Genomic DNA, 19,213 nt, shown 5'->3' on the forward strand with positions numbered 1-19,213 from the left:
TGTGGCCAGGGACCGAGTCCACAGCTCCCTGCCCACAGCAGAAGGCGGGGTCTGGTGGAGAGGAGTAGAGCCTGGTTCCCCACCCTGCTGCCTGGTGCTGCAGGCTCAGGTGGGGAGGAGAAGCCAGCTTCCAGCCACTGCATGCACTCTGGGAGGGGGGAGGGGCAGGAAGGACCTGTGCATCCCAGATATGTGCGCAGGTGGGGGTGGGGGCGGGCATGGCCTGCCGGCTGCAGGCTCCGGCTCCCAGCCTGCTGCCCTCTGCAACTCAATGGGTGTAATGGGTGTAAGCAGCTTTCCTAGCTCACCAGGGCAGCACAGAGCTGGCAGCGGCGAGCAGCTTTCCTGCATGGCCCCACTCTGCCCTGCAGCACTGGGTCACACCCACTGGGATGCAAAGGGCAGCACAGCAGAAGCCCAAGCCTGGAGCAAGGAGTCTGTGCCCACCCCCACCCCTGCCTTGCATACACATCTGGGCAGCACAAGTCCCCTCTGCCCGCTCCCTCCCAGGAGTGCACACAGCGGCAGGGAGATGGCTCCACCCCCTGCCCTCTGGAAAAGCAGCCCGTGGCCCTGTCCCACTCCCTGTCAGTGCCATGTATTATGCCCCCAGGCCGCATGCCCTATTCACTGCCCAGCTGGGCAGCAGCGCCAGCTCCAGCCCTGTCCCACTTGCTCCGTGCCTGTGGGGGCCTCAATGCCACCCTCCACTTACCTGCGAGAGCTGCTATCCAGGCTGCCTGGCAACCATGTGCATGCACACATGGAGCCCTCTGCCTGACCGCTCTCCTTCCACTCCTTCCCAGCTCCCTGTAAGCTGGAACTTTCCTAAATGGCAGTAACAGAAAAAGCAATAGCAGGGCATAGGGCAGGTTAATGCCTCCCTCTGGGACAAAGGCTGGGTCTGATACACAGCACTGACTGATTTTACTGATGATCTAGTGATAACAGGCGGTCACCTACTTAGTACTACTGCTGTTACATCAGTTACTTTCTTCTGGCTGGCAGGCTACCAGCTCCCCCAGCAATAGATGGTTTTGCTCTTATGCTGTCGCTCTTCTTCAGTAAATGCTTTCTGTTAGAAATAAATCTTTTTGTACTGTACAGGTTTAGCAGAAGCTCATACTCTCTTTTGGCACGGGTAATTTTGGAAATGCAGGGCAAAATTTTGCTTTCATTTTGCTAAATCATGCTGCAAGGGCTATCTTGGTAATCTTTGTGAAAATATATGCAATGATACTATGAGAATAATTCAAAATGATTATCACTAGCAGGTGGTAACTCAACTTCTGTCCTCCATCCTTGCCACCCCACTGTGTCAATAAATTGGAAGGGCTGCCAAAACATGCAGAATTTGTCTATCTTAATTTTTAGACACACCTGCCTTGGGTGTAGGGCCAAGGGTCATGACACTAGTGGGAACCTGGAGAGGTGTACCCTTCTCTTCTGGAAGTTCAAGAAATGCAAAGAGAACATGACTGCCATCCCACACTTGGGATCAGGTCTAACTGACCTCAGTGTAATACCGAACTTTGACTACTGTGAAAGTTCAGTCATATCTTACGGAAATGCTTCCATTATTGTCAGTCCCTATGCAGATATGTAATTGGATTGGAAAGCCTCCTGCCCCCCTCTTCCTAGTTAAGCACACAGCATCTAGGCACAATCTTCCCACTGGATTTTCTGCTAGTCTTCTAAAAAATGCAGAGACAGCTGATATATCTGTTTTCCTGCATTCAACATCTACAAATAGAGAGTAAACAGAGTGTTGTTATACTGTTATATGATGTATTGATGGTTGGAAAGCCTTGATGGTGATAAGGAAGTGCTCCACAAGCTCTTTTAAAGTCTGCTCTATTACAGCTGTAGTGAACAAAAAGCCAGCAATAAAAATGATTTCAGCGACTTTTGGTGGTATTTTCACTTTTGGTCATCACAGAGTGCTACTGTCACCTCACTGCACTAGTACACATTTGCCATCTTTCAACACAGAGTAACAGCACTGCTGTAGAAGAATCCTGCTTGGTATATCTGATTATTTAGGAAGAAAATTGCAACATTTGTAGAGCCATTTGAATGAAAGTGATGCAAGACCATTAACCAGTAGTACATAAAGCATATCGGTAGTTTTCACGAAAGTGTGGTAAATGTTGACTCAGTATGTAAGAAAATTTCCCAAGGCAGTGCAGGCAAGTTGGGATGACACTGTACATTTCCCACTTTTACTATTTTTATTATTTTGCTAGAGAAACTCCCCAAGAAATCATTTCCTGGAGGTGCCATTTGTCAGAATAATTTTTAAAAGTATCTGCTTAATAAGCTACATATGTTCAAGTATGAGTCACAGTCCCAGAGCCATATATGCTTCACACTTCCTACTACACTTTTGCATAGTGCAAACAGGTTTCATGGCAGCAGTACCTTAAATAAATTATGCCATCTAAGAGACACTGGTTATGCATGCATTTTCTTTAAATGGTAGCATTAAAAAACAGTTGGAAAGGCAATCTGGGAAGAAAAGGGGGATCTGGAGAGAGAGGGAGTGAAACAGAATTCACTGAATTCACAGACTATGTGGGTGGAAGGACCACAGTAAAGTCTGGCTTCCTAGCATAGACCATAGATCTTTTCTGAATTAACTGTTACCATTCTAAAAGATACGTCCATCTTCATTTAAAAGTTGTCAGTACCACACAATCCTCCCCATATCCTTTGGTGACTTGTTCCAATGGTTAATCACCCTCACTTTTAAAATTTTACATCTTATGTGAAATTAATATTATGCAAGTCATGATGGTTCAACACCCGCAATCTTTTCCAGGTGCATAGGGTTGGGAAGGAGAGATGGGATCACAGGCTGATTTTTCAAATATGTAGCATTTTTAGAACTACTGATCAAAGCACCAGGAGGAGGTTATTTTTGCTTGTCTGACTGCTTTCTCCTTTCTTCTATCTCCACTATTTGTCATATTTTCTTTTGGGGAATTTTTCAGTTTAAGGGTATTTTTCCGTTTGGCTTAGAGAAGCAGAGTGGAGAACTGTGACACTATGACTTAAAATAATCCGCCCTGCCTCATGCTACCAAATGCCAAGGAACTAGAGAATATCCTATCCACAGAAGTCCATAAACTGTCTTTCCAATGAAAGAAAGAATGCAGAATAAAGAAACAACATTGTTTTGATGAGTGCATATGGATGGAATAAGGGCACACACATGGCAGAGAACAAGCACAATTCCTTGCAATACTTGTCAATTGAACAGCATGCCATTCTCTTCCTCGAAATCTGATAGATTTTTTTAGGATCCGCAGAAAATAAGTGATGTTTTATATACTTGGCTAGTTTGTGAGCCTGGTAATATTAAGATTTCCACTTGAAAGAATTACAGTATCTGAAACAGTCTTGAGGCCACCCCTAACAGGGGACAACAAGTAAGGAATGTTATTGTGTCTTCATGTTCACTGAAAGGAAGGTCTCTGTTTTGTAATCTAGAAATCTTACATGTGAACATTTCTTACTGCAGTGGTAAAAGAGAATCATTTTGCTAGTATCAGGATGCTTACCTTTCCCAGCAGGATAGGAAACGTTAGTGAATTGCAGCTACTGAATTGCATTGTACGGTTCAGTAAATGTGAATACTGGTCTTTCACTCAATAGTAGTTTGCCAGATGAAAGAAAGAGAACAGTGAAGACGTATGTATGGCAAGAAAAAAATTGTTCTGGAAAATATTATTTCATGTTAGTTCCCTTTCTTATCTTAATTCAGTAATGATAGCTGAGATATGAAATAGAGTGACTTATTTAAAGACAGCTGACAGGACTCCCACATTTGAGAGAAATGATCCTTCTCTCCTGTTTTGCATCTCTATAAAGCCCTTCTCTTTATATTAAGACAAATTCTCATCTGTCTCACACAACACCCACTCTCCTGAAGTCAGTGGGTTGCTGAGTATAAGACAGTTCTGAGTTTGGCAAATTTCTCATGATTCTTCTCCAAACACCTTCCTATTTTACCTTTACAATGCCTCCCTGATGTCTTTCACTCTCTGTCCACCCCTGTCCCTGCTGTTTTTATTGTTACTTTGTCTCCATCCCTCAGTGTTTCGTTTTTCTTATTGTATGCAACATGTGAAGTTATGTGATAGCAAATAGGAGGAGATTTCCTCAGTGATTATAAGTGGAAAAGGAAGAGGACAAGCAGCAGTGAGAAGGAAGGTTATTCTATCAGATAATTTATCTATTAGAAGATCATATACACTATGAAAATATTTGAGAATTCCTGTGCTATAATACTAGACACAAAAATAACTAAATTGAGAGTTTAAAAAAAACCCTGTAGAGCAAAGATGAGTATTCCCAGCTCAAAAACACCACTTAATTCATCTGATTTTATACTGGCAGCTTTGGTCTCAGATTTCTGTGATCAATCTATTAACCATATGCTATGTAATTTTACTAGAACTTATTTTAGCCACACATGAAGAACATCATTTTGCACTTACCTTTTTATAGATAGAAACATAGGATTATTCTTCAATGAAGGGCCCAAAGTGTCTCAGCTAAATAAAATCCTGGTGATACTGCTCAATCATGAATAATCATCTACCTGCTATTTCAAATAAGCTTACAGAATGGTTAGTTAAAATGTAAAAACAAATTCACCTGTAGGGCAATCGTGGTGTTCTTCGCAGGATATTTCCCCACCAGTCCTTGTTCTTTGCGTTTCTTGAATTTCCTAAAGTAGTCCTGTATCAGGAAGGTGGCATAGAACTTCCCCACGGTTACCTCATCATCTAAATGAACAGACCAGACAGATCTCTCCCAAGTCAGCACATTTCATCAATAGCCTACATACTCACATCTGATTCAGGAAAAAAAAAATGTGATGGGTGCAATAGGCACTAGTTCTAGCTTACAGTAAGGCAGCCTACATCTAGCACAAAGCAATTTTTTTAGCAAGCGATCTAGGCCCAAAATTAGAACTGATGAACTAAACTAGTCTTTAATATAGAAGAAAATAGAATATTTTACTAAGTTTCATGAAGGTACCTTTTTATTAAAACCAGAAGCTTGTTTGTAACTGCAAAGGACTAAACTACTGGCTTTGGCTACTTGAAACAAATGTATAAATGAAAGGTACTAGAACTGGCATGCACTTTGATCCAGAAGAGTGACTCACTAAAAAAAGATAATTTCCTGTCTCTAATTTATTCTCCCTCAGTGATTTCCTGTCAAACCAAACATAATTAGCTAACAAATCAAAATCAGGTTATTCCAATTGTACTTCAAACGGGCATGTCTACACATGCTAGCAATAAATTCTGGCACATACCGCACTGGAGTTTATTGCTCCCAGGTACACCATTTGAATGTGTACCTAGAACCTCAGCACGTTGAGCTGGGTCACAGCAGCCCCAACTGTCAGGAGGTCCAGAGGGTCAGCCTGCCAGCCAATGGCTGCTCTTACCCAGCTCAGTGTGCTGTGGAGGGGCTGGTTGGGGTACAAGGGTGCTTCAGTGTAGGGCTAGCCAGCAGGCAGCCTCTGCACTGAGGCACCCTTGTGCCCCAACCAGCCAGGGCAGCATCTACACATGCGCTGCTGTGCTGTAAAAAACTCTGCTTGTATTAACTTCCTGTGGCCTAAAAGCACCGCACGTGAAGACACAAGCTGTTTATTGCAGAGCTAATTAGTCTACTCTGCAGTAGACATCTCATGTAGATGTGCCCACTGGCATCTAATCTGTCTGTCTGTTTGTGTCATTCTTGTGTTGGTGCACCATCACCATAGCCTTGGAGTGCCTTAGCCTGAGTTATATATCTATTTACCAAATATTCATGCTGGGTTATGTGTGGTTCCTGCTTAGCCAGAACTGGGAGCAAATCCTGCACTCATCTCTACTTCAGAATTGATTAATTTCTATGAGAGTTTTGTTTCAGCAAGGATTCAGCTCTCAGCTAGCATCTGTACCAGTGATGATGGTGTATCAGGCAAAGCATACTACTTTCTCACAGTAACATCTGGACTCAGATTAGCTGATGGAAGTAAAGATAAGGTTTTAATTTTCTTTACTGAATTATCTATCATTCAAAAATATGCAGGCAAATGATAAGTAGAGTAAACATTAGGAAGTCTTATAGGGTCACTTTGGGGAATCAGCACACTTTACCAATTTCAAATACAAGTGCCTTGCTAAAATACCTAAATCCCATATCCAGGTTTCCAAATCAGCTCCTAATTTTGCACATCTCTTTTCAAAGGCCAGTTTGAGACCCCACTTGTAGAGATTTCATTATTTATTACAAAACTAGGATTTTCTTCTCTTTTTATTTCATATTCTTACTTTTCTGGAGTTACCTGGAGTGAAGTTTCTTGAATTTTTTTTTAATTTGCTACCTACTCCTTCCTTGATTATTTTTAACATACTGATGATGCTAATTACCACAGTGCTATATGTTAAAGGGAACTTTAACATGCTTTAACATATTGTTGGTACCAAAGTTTAGAATTAATTCTATTGTTAGTAGGTCCAATTCTGACAGATGCCACGCTCCTGTAATTTCTGCTGACCTCAGTGTGAAAGACAGGCTCTCTAGATCTGGGTTAATGTGTACAGTTGTGACTGTTGTCAGAGTAACTATAGGAATGTTAAATAACATATCCAGACACTGTGACATACTTAGGTAAAAGGTAAACTGCAAGATGTATAATATACACATTTTAAATACTTCTCTGCCTCTTTTTTAGTCAAGTGTCAACAGTTTTCTCCCTAAGCTAACATACTACCTGAAGTTACAAGATTTAATAATTGTTTATATATAAGCTATTTTGCACTACGATATTTCAGTCTCTAATCAGTTTAGCTAAGCAATATTTTTTCCTTTAAAAATTATTCCAAGCGTAAAGCCCATGCATGACATTTATAAGGGTTTATTGTTTATGTGTTAGTGACATAAATATACTTTCAAGGTATTTTGTGATATGATATACTTAACATTGTTTTAACTTGGTTAAAATGGATTTTCCTTTGACTTTGCTTTACATGTAATGATATGTCCAAGATATCTCACACATTTAACTGGCACTGCATAATTTTCAACATGAAATATTTTGCAACTTTAAGTTTAATTAATTTTCTTATTTTATGCTACTGTTACTGCATATAATATTACATTTTATGGGCCTTTTTTAGCTTCAGTAATAAGTACAGGAAATATTAATTCACTACAATGTTATTTTTAAGAAGCTTTAATTAAACCTACTTCTATTGTTATAACAGCTTCTGTTTCCAAATTACTTCCTTGAATTTTCGACAGATGGCACACAAGACATTAACTTCAGTCCAATACAGCAGACAAGAATCTGGCCTGACATTTTATTTTACATCAAAGGACACACACAAAAAAATATTTCAGATAATTTGTTTAACGTAGCTCGGTTGGGAGCTCAGTCTGTTCGAGGAAGTCTCTTACACAGAAGCATCACTGAGGCTGCCTTTGCTATGTGCTGACACTCCTCAAAGGTGCTGGGTCCCCTCAACTCCCAATTGATGCAGCAGGAGAAGAGGGGAGCTCAGCATCAGAAAAGAGCTTGTTAGTATACAAGTTCAGTCCCCCAGGCAGAATTTCCCTTCACTGACTCCAACTCTCAACTTAGTTATCTAACCTTTCTGTGAGCCTTTCCTTTAATGTTGCATCTGTAATGTCTCTCAATGCCTATTCAATTGACCATCTGCTGTTTTTGCCACGGATGTTAGAAAGATTTACCATATAAAGTATTTGATCTAACCCTGCCCTCTTTAGCTTAATTAGGAGCATTACTTGGTGTTATATATACCCTTGATTAGCTCCTTAAATAAGTTTTTCCCCATCCTCTGCATTATTTCCTCTCTAATAACTGAACAAAGCTTGAAGGGGAAAAATTATAATGGCTATGGAGAAAACAAGTGAGTAGTTGTAACGCTGCATGGCCACTTCTGTAAGGCAATGGATTGTGCCTGTAAATATGGGTATGTATTCACTTTTTTATGGCAAAAGAGATGAATTCTCAGCTGCCTGATTTGCCTATATAAAAGTGTCTGTGTGTGCTCAGAACTTGAGGACTTGTGCTCCCACAGGCACAGTTGTATGCACGGGCAGAAACATATACAACCTGAAGCTGGGCCAAAGGACTCTGCTTTTTAGAAACAAAGACATAGCTAGAGATGTACAGCTCAGGAAGGTGCCAAGAAAAGTGACAGATTTGTAGTTCCAACCAAACTGAGAGCAAAAGATATCATTACAGGAGAAGAAAAATTTTAGACAAAGTCAAGAAGTATTAGAGAAGACAAAATGAGCTTGCATGCAGAGGATGGGTGGGAAAACTCCATTTTACAAGAAGAGATAAAATGTAGTGGATTTTGTGCATTCCTTTCCCTATACAATGTCCTGTGTAGAGTTAGCTGGCAGAGGGTCTGGGAGGTCAGCCTGTCAGCCCAGGGCTAGCCAGCAGGCTGCCCTACACCACAGCACCCTTGTGCCCCAGCCAGCCTCGGTCACCATATATATATGTTGGGGTAGATAAAATAACTCTACCACAGGATAGTACTTGTGTTGGGCAGTATTATCCTATGACAGAATTAATTAGTTTACTTTGGCCTAATAACACTGTATGTGTAGATGGCAATGCTTTACTGTGGAGCTAATTAGTCAACTCCACAGTAAAGCTCATGTGTAGATGCCCCCACTGACATTCAGAGAATCAATTTGTTTTTAACGTACACCAGCAGCCTAGTATGAGGGTGAGTAAAGCTGTCCTTTCAACCGTCCTTACAGCAGCATTACCGTGGCTACTGTTGTCCCCTGCTTTACATATAGTAAGTTAGGGCAACAGTATAGGGGCACAGCTGGGCACCTGGGGCAGCATTGACATGCAGTTGTCTCTGTAATTGCAACTGCAATCACGTGGTTGCTGGCAGCAGACACTGAATTTTTGCACTCCTACTGTTCAAGTTGGCACCCAGGGTAGTTGACCCATTTAATACTTTCTAGTTTCACCACTGCGTTAGGGTGTTATGGTTTCTAGTTGTGTGTCAGGACTGACTGTGTAACTATACAGGTTAGACAAGGATCTGTATGAGATGATTTGGAGAGGGATGGTCCTGCTTCTTGCATGGGGTAGAAGTAGATGACCTTCAGGGGTCCCTAATCTCTATGAATCTATGACTCAGAATAAAAATAAAGAATAAAACTAGGGAAAATATAATACACTGGCCAATTCAATATTGCAGAGGTAACAGATTTTGAGATACTAAACTTATATTACTGTCACCTTTTACTATTCTATTGAATATTAAGGTTCTGTAAGAACTACTTTACACTGTATATCAACTACTTTACATTCATTTAGTATATACTAATATGCTTCATGAATGAAAAATATTTACTTCTTTCAGTAGGTTATGATATAATCAGTTACTTTCTTTCCCTTCTGGTGTAAGTTGTATCAACTAGATTTGATAAGGAAACAAATCAGTGGCAACTATAAGATGTGACTAATCTTGTTAAATAACTTGAAAAAGGACTTGCCCACCTGCTTTTCTTTATACTTTACTGAATTTCTCTAGTTTCAGTGATGGTCCAGATTTTCAGCCTCCTAACTGATTTGAAAAGAACTGAATTTTCAAAAGAAGTATTATGGAACTAGCGATGGATTTTAGTATAACTGAAAGTCAATATACAATTTATAGTCAGCAATGAAATGAGACTGAAGTTAAACAGTGAACTAAGGTGGAATTGTGTAAGATTAATTCTAAGAATATAATCTTTAAATGTTTTCTGTAAGATTAATTTAGGCAGGCACAGCTAGCTATTCTGAAGCATGCATCTGTATTTCAATAAAAAACATAGGGGAATAAAATTGGCGAGAGGCAACACTAATTCCATGCCACCACCCTAAAACAGAATTGCTTCAGAATATTCTGAAAGACTGATAGTTGAAAGGAACAGAGGCTGCAGAAAAAGCTCAAGCACATAGTTACAACAATTACAAAGCGATTCATCTATGCCATGCAAGCACTCAGGTGTAAGGCTAAAAGAACAAAGTAGAACACAAAAAGTTGTTTTAAATGTGCAGTATCAGTTCCCCTTTTGATAGTCAGATTGTTGAAATTTTTGTCATCATCCCCACTTTTAGCTGGCAGCCACTACACCAATAACAAGTGGCTCCCTCCAGCAACAAAGCTAATGCTGCTGCTTGGATCATGGTGAAGAGCAGTGCAGCCAACATGCTCTCTCTCTCCTAGAGAGTGAGAACGTCACCTTCAGAGAGGGATCAGCCACCACCACCATCAGGCCTGGGTTCTTGAGTCTGCTTCCAAACCTAAGTCTGATCTGTCTTGAAAGCTGCAGTAACACTATAAAAGTACAATAAACTACAAAAAATACCGGACGATTACAATGGAACTGTGTGCTGGACGTCTGAATATATTATTGGTGTGGATGATATCGTGCGACAGATCCTGCACCTTTAAAACTTGAAAAAGCAAGAACAAACAGTCACCTGAATCTATGCTACAGTATATTACTTTATAGGTATATATTGAAAAAGAAAAGCAAAATATATATATATGATTATATATATATATATAGATATAAAATAGTAAAAGATTTGACAAGTCATTTTACAGTACGTAAGAACAAGTAATATATGTGCCTTGTAGTTCTTCCCAACGTACTGAATTCAGTAGAATTTAAAAATCTATATGCTTTGATCTGTAATCCCATCTCAGTTATTTAGGTGTAAATTTGGACTAACTCCACTAATCTGCAGACAGTGGAATTACTTGGGATTTACATTCATGTCACTGAGAGTAGAATTTAGTCTTTTGCCTTTACACACTTGGCAAAAAGTTATTTTTTAACCTGGAAACAGAAATTTTTTCATTCCCCCTCAAAAATATTTAAAGAATAAAAAATTAGAAACAAAAATCCAATGTTCAATGTTAGCTTAATTAGTACAAAATATGCTATTTCTCTTGATAAGTCTATGGAAATCAATTTTATGGCTAAGATATATTTTGCAAGCAAGCAAATTAACATAAAAATATTAGTTGTATTTTTCCTTTTAATCAAAGAATACTTTTCTTATCTAGTTTTATATTATCTAACATAACAAACTCTAAAGTTCTGTATATTTATTTTGGCATTCAATTGTGCTCTCAGTTACATCAGAGTTCCAAAGTCTCACTCAATATTTCTATAAAACTTACTGGTTTCTTAACATGTGTAAAATCTAATGTGCAAAAATAGTTTATTGTAAATTTTATATTACTCACCACCAGCTGGAGGAACAACTTGATCAAGGAGTTTCATGCTGGTTTTCTTCCAGATTTTCTTTATAACTGCTCTAAGTTCTTCATTTGCTTGCTCTAGATTCCCTGCCGAGAGACAGGTACAATGATTATGTTATCTGAAACTTAGAAAAGCAGGAATGGGCAATTACATTTCAGTTAACATTGCAATGAAAGATTTTTTAGGTCTTACATTAAACTGCTTACTAAAAATAAAATAAAATAAAATAAAATAAAGAGGCACTCAAAGGTATAAAATTCTCTAGTTGGAATCCAGAAGAAAACAAAGAGGTGTAGCTATTTACTTTGATTTATGTAAAAGCAGGAAAAGAATGTACAGGGAAAAGGATATTTTATTGGCTAGCATAAATACTTATTACAGCTGCATGGGCTGGCTGGGGGAGCAGGTTCATTACACTGGATCAAGAAAGAAGGGAGAAAAGGCTAAAGGGTTGTCTGTTTTTACGGACTTATGGAAGTTGGCTTCTAAGGCAGTTACCAAACTAGTACTTATTAAGGAGAGCAGAGAAGAGCAGTTGGATCCAACTTGCTTCTACTGCACAGTAGAAAGATCTCAGAAAGACCACAACAGATCAGAAAGTTTTTGACACTATGGATTCCTACTTGAAATCTTGCGGTTCATCTTGTAAATAATATTAACAATACTTATATTCAGCAATTCTCAAAGGTGGGAGGCACCTGGTTGAGGAACTTACTCAGTCTTATGAGAAGGGACGAACCACCAGAGTGAAACAAGTAAAAATTAATAAAATAAGTAGAAAAAATGAGAAGAAATAAGAAGCCAGGAAACTTCAAGAACACAAAGTAATGTTGTTAAACACAAATCACTACACCTTCAAACTAATGTCTTCTTCTAATGCCAGCTAGTAAAAACCTGCTAAGCACATTTGGACTCAGCCTCCACAGCATATACCAAATACTTTTTTTCTCACCAACTATGGATCTGAAATTATCTCTAAGGTTTCATGAACCTCTGCCTCAACTTTATCTGCCTTCAGTCTCCCAGTCAGTCTCAAATCCTCAAAACAAGAACAGAACACGAGGGCCACCCAGCTTAGGGAAAAGCAAGCTAAGTACAGGATCCATTTTGTGGTGTCTTGCAGAAGGAGTTATGTGAAATGTTATCCCTCTGCAACTTTCTTCTCACAACACATCTTAATTCATGCAGTAATATTTTCGCAACATGATCTCACCTTCTGTTTTGATCTTCAGAGCTGTCCTCACCAAAGCAAATAATGTAGCATTGAACATGACTGTTCCATCGCTGTTTAGTGGCATGTTCATGGCTACTAACCTCTGTAAATGGAAAATAGAATCATTTATATTGTTTTTAATTCATTCTTGTGGAAAATATGCAGTGTGTCTTCATTTATCTCAAAAAGCTGACATGCATAAAGGAACAACACCTGACAAGGGACACAGAAAAAAAAATCACACCTGTTAGCTTACGCAAAGACTTTAAGAGAGCAAGTATATCTGAAATCAACAATATATTTCAACTACAAAAAATATGTATCTGATACATTTTGTATCTGATGTAACTAGATTCTTCCAGAAAGCTAAGACTGTTCAGTACTTTTCAAAATTTCTTTACAAAGTTTATTGTATTTACTGAATTCTAATATGAGGGTTTTTCCCCCCCATTTAACATGGCAGGAAATGCCCTTCATCTTAGAATCAAATGGGGGGGTGGGGCATTGGTGGCCACTGTGGCTTGGGCTCCAATCCCTATCCAGGATTAGGGCCGTAGCCGCAGCTGCTGCATGCCTATTCCCTTCCCCACCCCGGTCATCTCTGCACCTGCAGCCTCTGCTCCCCAACCCACCTCTCTCAACCTTTCCTTGCTTTCCTGCATTCCACACATTCAGGTATTTATTAAATTAGCCTAACTAGGCTACGATGTAGCAATTATCACTACTTTGATCCAGTAAATGCCACCTAATTCAACTGGCTCTGCTTTAGAGTAATCATCTAAAAACAGAGTCCCTGGCTCTGCTTTAGTGTAATCATCATTTAAATTTTTTAACAAGTAATCAGAGCAGTTCCATAGCGATCTCTCCTGATAACGGTATTTCATCTATAAGGATTCTTTTTCCTAATCTGAGGTCTCCTCTATTCTACTGCAAGACTGTGACATCTTATTACCTAATGCAAGTGGATTGAATGGGGGCGCAGCATTTTACCCTGGGTTCTATCACAGACCTGTCATGTGACATTGGACACTCCATTTGAGCACTTCAGCTTTGCCACCTGTGGAATGGGTGTGGGCTATTACACAGTCTTCAGGGATACTGTGAGGCTTATTTGCTTAAAGGAGTTGATCACATCCTTACTGACATCAGACTACCATTACCACCACTGTTACATAACCATTTCAAAACCCGCAAATAAAATTAAACTATCATAATTCTCCTTGTCTCTTTTGTGTTACTTGGTGTGCATTTGTACACAGGTGGCATATCCTTCATATAACAAATGCCTATACTTATACTCTATTATCTCGGCTGAGCCTCATATCATCTTTGTCACCTTTCTCTGAATTCCCCTGAATGCATTATGCTTATTGTTTATTATTATGTACCATACTGTACAGCGTTCAATACTTTCCGTTATTATTTCACATTTAGCCACATTCCTATGCTCTAGATGTGCTGTAACATCCCTGTAACTTGAATCTGAAGGATACTGTATTAAAATACATTTATGCAATAAAATATTTTGTCTCTGGACATGAAGAGCAACTAGGAAGGATCTGGAGCTCAGAAGTGTGTCATTACAACACATATCTCCTAGTGCTGTTGCTGGAGAGATGCATTTTATGAATCAATACTTGCTTCAAGCTGTTTCTAAAATAAGAGAACCCGACCCTGATGGTCAGTTAGGCTAGGGACAGAAGTTGCACATACACTGATATAAGTGATCGGAACTCAGTTCAGATGTATAACACAACAGAAGTTCGGTGCACATACACCACTTTCAAAATGGCCCAAGCCAGTTTAAAATAATCCTGAATGAAGTATCAGAATTAACTGATTTAGGTTCAATTGCTTTATTGAACTTCTGCCCCAGGTTCCTTCCAGATTCAAGTTAACTCACAGTCCCCCAGCAACCCAGGATGCTTTGAACTTCCCCCACAAACCCTCCCTGCCCAAGCTGACTGCTCCAGCTGAGAAGGGAGGCATGTTCCAGCATCCCTCCCGCCCCCTCCCCAGCTTCTGGCCTGGGTCACTGCAGGCATGTGGCTGCATTTCCAGAATCAAAAGTGAATGTCTGTTCACTTGCTTATTGGTCCAATCTACAACCTGCAAAGATTGAATCGATTCAGTCTTGAACTTTTTGACTACCTGTACCTCGCCTCAGACTTCACACTGGGTCCACATGACTGTTTCTATGCAAATGTTAACAAATAAATTTTAAGAACCTTTGTGGGTTGAGAAGAATTCTATATAGAGAGGAAAAACCTGCTCCAGGGCAATTTTCCATTCCTTAATCAACAAACCAGTTTTTGCCTTTATATGTAGATCTGAGTGGAGGACTGAGTGCAGGATATCTGAGAAGTTTGCCTTATGATGTATTGTGAAGAGTGAGGCCATTGTTATCATGTGCAGAAACTTGAAATTTACCAAAATAATTCAGGTTTTTTGTAAATCTGATGTCTCTGTTCAGACAGAATATGAGGCATTACAGGAAGAGATTGTTGTAATATAAATATAAGGCTACTTGCAACCTCTGAGTTAAAAAATAAACTGTAAGTAGGTTAAATATTTTTCTCATTATTTTGGCAAGTGTCCTTTTAAGAAGACTATTAAAGTTCAAGAGACACCATCAAGTATGTAAAGTAAATGGTTAGGTATCCCAAACGACACAACTTAAGCTTTACTGAAAAAAAACATATTGGTATGCAGTTCTTTAGTAAAATTATGTCTTAACCAGCTTCTTGGAAATGCACATAAATATGGCAACATCAAATATGGCAACAATAATAACACTCATAATACATTTATACACCAACTTCTTTAACTGTGAACCCTATGAAGAGCTTTATATTCATGGAACATGATGGAAATAAATTTACCAAAACAACCAAAACTGACTGCAATGGGATGATTGACCTCTCACAAAACTGGAGTAACTCGGAGTTGAAGAAGAGCTCATATATAACATGATCTTTTCCCCTTTGCAACAGAATTGGACAGGGCTACCAAAGTAATACAGAGCAAGTCTTCAGAAACATAGCAAAAGTAAAGAAAAACTACAAAGGGAAGTAATGTGAAACCTACCTTGCATGCCACTCGATGGGGACATAACTTGCCAAAGCCAAGTGGAGGCTGAATACGACGCAACAATGTAACTACATCAAGATGCTTTATTCTGCCCCTAGAATAAATACACTTCTTTTGTCATCTCTGTATGTGTCTCTGAAGACAATGCCAAGTTTCACTTCTATTATTTATTAGGCATATTTAACAAGGAAATGGTGGGACTTACTTTGCTTCAGGATCATACTCAGACCATATCCTTTTGAATTCATCCAAATGATGAGGTCCCAGAATAGACCAGTCACGTGTCAAATAATCAAAATTGTCCATGATGACTGCCACAAACAAGTTGATAATCTAAAATGCAATTCAAAACATGTTTGCTTTCACTCTGCTGATATATAAACCTATATGAAAATAATTAACTTCAAGCAAGGCTAGAATTCAAACTGGTAGAATAATGTAAGTGGATGTTAGATTTGATAAATTGATTGTTTCATGGATATATTCATACACATATTCACACATACATATATATAAACATACATAAAAATATCTTATGACCATAAAAAATGAATAATTGGTAGTCTGTGGAATATTCATAAGGATGTGATGCTGACATTTGGTATTCAGGGTTTTTATCAAATACCACAATCACATAATTTTGGTTTGTTCCCCAACTGAATGAACAGAGTTGTGCAGAGGCCATTAAAAAGTCAAATGCACATATTAATATAGAAAAGATATATACAACATAGATCTTAGCAAACAATTAATGTGATAATGCATCAAAATGATTGAAATTAAGAATACTGCACATATTCTGTTGACATAAATGATGATACAAAACAGAAAATGTTATTAGAAATCCATGCTGTTTGCAGTATATAGAGCTGTTAAGCCCCAAGATCAAGGGAACGGAGGATAAAACAAATCATTTTAATTCAGTGATCAACAAAGCAAAGATCTCTGTGTGCATGTCTACGCAAGATGCTATGTTGCCGCAGTGATGACCTACAGCAATGTAGCTTGTTGCTGTGGCGACGTAGTGTCAGTAGATACAAACAGTGATGCTGGTGCTACTGTGCAGTAGGGTCAGAAACAACCCGTGCAGAGCCAGGACTGCGCAGTACTGGCGGTTACTGCTAAAGCAAGTACTGAATGACTGCACAATTACAACTGCACAGTTGGGCGCATGTATAGATGACAGTATATTTCAAATATTTCAGAACAAGTCTGACATATGAAAGAAGATTACAGCTTATATTTTACACTTCACAATTTGAACACATCACTCAGACCACTATGGAAGATTTGGACAGCTGCCAAAATGTTAGTAGGTTTAAACAGATCCAAATTGGATCTTAGCCATAGTATTCATTAATATTTAGCATTAGTATGCAATCACTTTTACTGAAATGGTAACTGAAGGCTGCAGTAAACCAAAAGCCTGTTCACTTTTGTAAAATTGTAAACATCATTATTGTACATATGATTAGACCAAAATCAGGGGTACACCAAGCTGGAGTAACTGTATGCACATGAGCAGCTCCTGGTGGAATTTAGTTTCTAGTTCAAACTACGGGATCTAGAACTACTTATGAAAAATGTACCTTTGAAAATGGACTATTGATCTGATAGTTTATTGTTAGTTTCTTGTCAAGTCAAAATGCTAAAATGTATTTCTGTTTGTAAATACAAACTGAACTCACCAAAAATGCACAGAGCATATAAAAACTGATGAAATAAATAATGGCAAAATTGCTTCCACATGTGTATTCTTCCCCTGGATTATAATCAGATTCTGGATCACAGCGCTTTCCAGGTAGACAGGCCAGCATAATTTCCTGCCATGCTTCCCCAGTTGCACACCTTCATTAGAGCACAAATAAGACAAGATAAATCTATTATTATCAAAAATGAGTTCTTAAGACCTAAGATCTGACAATATACTTGGAGTTATACAGCCACAACAGTTGAAGGGACGTGGAAGTCTTCAAAACATGAACTAAAACAGGGGTGGGCAAAATACGGCCCGTGGGCTGGATGCGGCCCACCAGGCCATTTTATCCATCCCATGGGGCCCCTAAAAATTTAGAAAATTAATATTTATCTGCCTCTGGCTGCCTGTCAAAGATGATAGGAGCCAGGGGCAGTAGGACCCAAAGGAAGCCATGGCAAAAGCCTACAACAGCAAGGCCTACCTGGCCCAGTTCCTGCCTGCCTGCCTGCACCCAAGCAGGAGAGTTGGGTAAGGGGAGGGGAGGCAGGGGGCAATTGTCCCAGTCCTCAGGGCCAGGCCAGCTCTTGCTGAGTCTGGTCTGGCCATGCAGCCAGGAACCATCTAGTGCAGAGTGGCCAGTGGGCAAGCCACCCTGGCTCTCCCCTGCTTCCCGCCACCAGGCTACACTCTGAGTGGCTCTGCCAGCCCCACAGAGCTCATCCCAGTGGCAGAAAGCAGCAGGAGAGGCAGTGGCACAGCTGCTCCAAGCACAGCCCTGGCTCTAAGTGGAGCCCTGGCCAGTGGCTCTCCACTGCCTCCCACCACCAGCCTCAGCTCTGTGGGGCTGTGGAGCCTCCAGCTGCTGTGCTGTGCTCACTAGTGCTGTGCTCGGAGCCAGGGCTGTGCTCTAAGCAGCTCTGCCAGCCCCATGGAACTCTCAGCAGTGGGAAAGCTAGAGGCGGAGCCACTCGTAGCGCAGCCCTGGTGAGCACAGCCTGATGCTGGAGGCTCCACAGCCCCACAGAGCTAAACCTAGCAGTGGGAGGTGGCAGAAAGCCACTGGCCAGGGCTGCATTCGGAGCAGCTCCGCTACTGGCTCTCCTGTTGCCTTCTGCCACCAGGCAGAGCTCCATGGAGCTAGCAGAGCCACTTGGAGCACAGCCTGGCAGCTGGAAGTTCCACACCCCCAAGGAGCTGAATCTGGCAGCTGGAGGTGGCAGGAGGCAGGGGAGAGCCACTGGCCAGGGCTGTACTCGGACCCAGGGCTGTGCTTGGAGTGGCTCCGCTACTGTCTCTCCAGCACCTCCTGCCACCAGGCTCAGCTCCATGGGGCTGTGGAGCCTCCAGCTGCTGGGCTGTGCTCCCCAGGGCTGTGCTCCAAGCAGCTCTGCCAGCCCCATGAAACTCAGCCTGGCGGCAGGAGGCAGTGGGAGAACCAGTGGCAGAGACGCTCTGAGAGCAGACCTGGCAGGTATAGCCCAGCGGTGGGATGCTCCGCAGCCCCACGGAGCTGAGTCTGGCAGTGGGAAGTGGTGGGAAGTGGCAGAGAGCCAGTGGCAGAGCCACTCAGAGTGCAGGCCTGGCTCGGAGCGCAGCCCTGGCTTTCTCCCACCTCCCGCCACTGAACTGCACTCAGAGCGGCTCCACCAGCCCCACAGAGCTAAGCCTAGTGGTGGGAGCAAGAGGGGAGCTACTGGCCATGGCTGCACTCAGAGCCAGGGCTGCACTCCGAGTGGCTCTGCCACTGGCTCTCTCCCCACCTCCCGCCGCTGGGCTGAGCTCCATGGGGCTGGCAGAGCCACTTGGAGTGCAGCCCTGGCTCTTCCCTGCCTCCCACCACGAGGCTGTTTCAAGACTTCATAATACTTCCTGCTGGGTATTTT

General features: G+C 40.8%; 1 protein-coding gene across 1 annotated transcript in view; it reads right to left on the reverse strand.

Annotated features, from left to right (window-relative positions):
* Positions 1-19,213, reverse strand: part of CACNA1D (calcium voltage-gated channel subunit alpha1 D) — a 247,120-nt gene that overhangs the window by 56,910 nt on the left and 170,997 nt on the right. Inside the window, exons 32-37 of the mRNA XM_019537015.1 lie at positions 17,320-17,479; positions 15,837-15,964; positions 15,629-15,725; positions 12,542-12,644; positions 11,313-11,414; positions 4,663-4,793 (exon numbers count right to left, since the gene is read on the reverse strand). Coding sequence (XP_019392560.1) covers positions 4,663-4,793; positions 11,313-11,414; positions 12,542-12,644; positions 15,629-15,725; positions 15,837-15,964; positions 17,320-17,479 — 721 coding nt within the window. The remainder of the gene's footprint in view (positions 1-4,662; positions 4,794-11,312; positions 11,415-12,541; positions 12,645-15,628; positions 15,726-15,836; positions 15,965-17,319; positions 17,480-19,213) is intronic.

Source organism: Crocodylus porosus, unplaced genomic scaffold, assembly GCF_001723895.1.
Source record: "Crocodylus porosus isolate Cpor-Errol unplaced genomic scaffold, CroPor_comp1, whole genome shotgun sequence".
Lineage (NCBI taxonomy): Eukaryota > Metazoa > Chordata > Crocodylia > Crocodylidae > Crocodylus > Crocodylus porosus.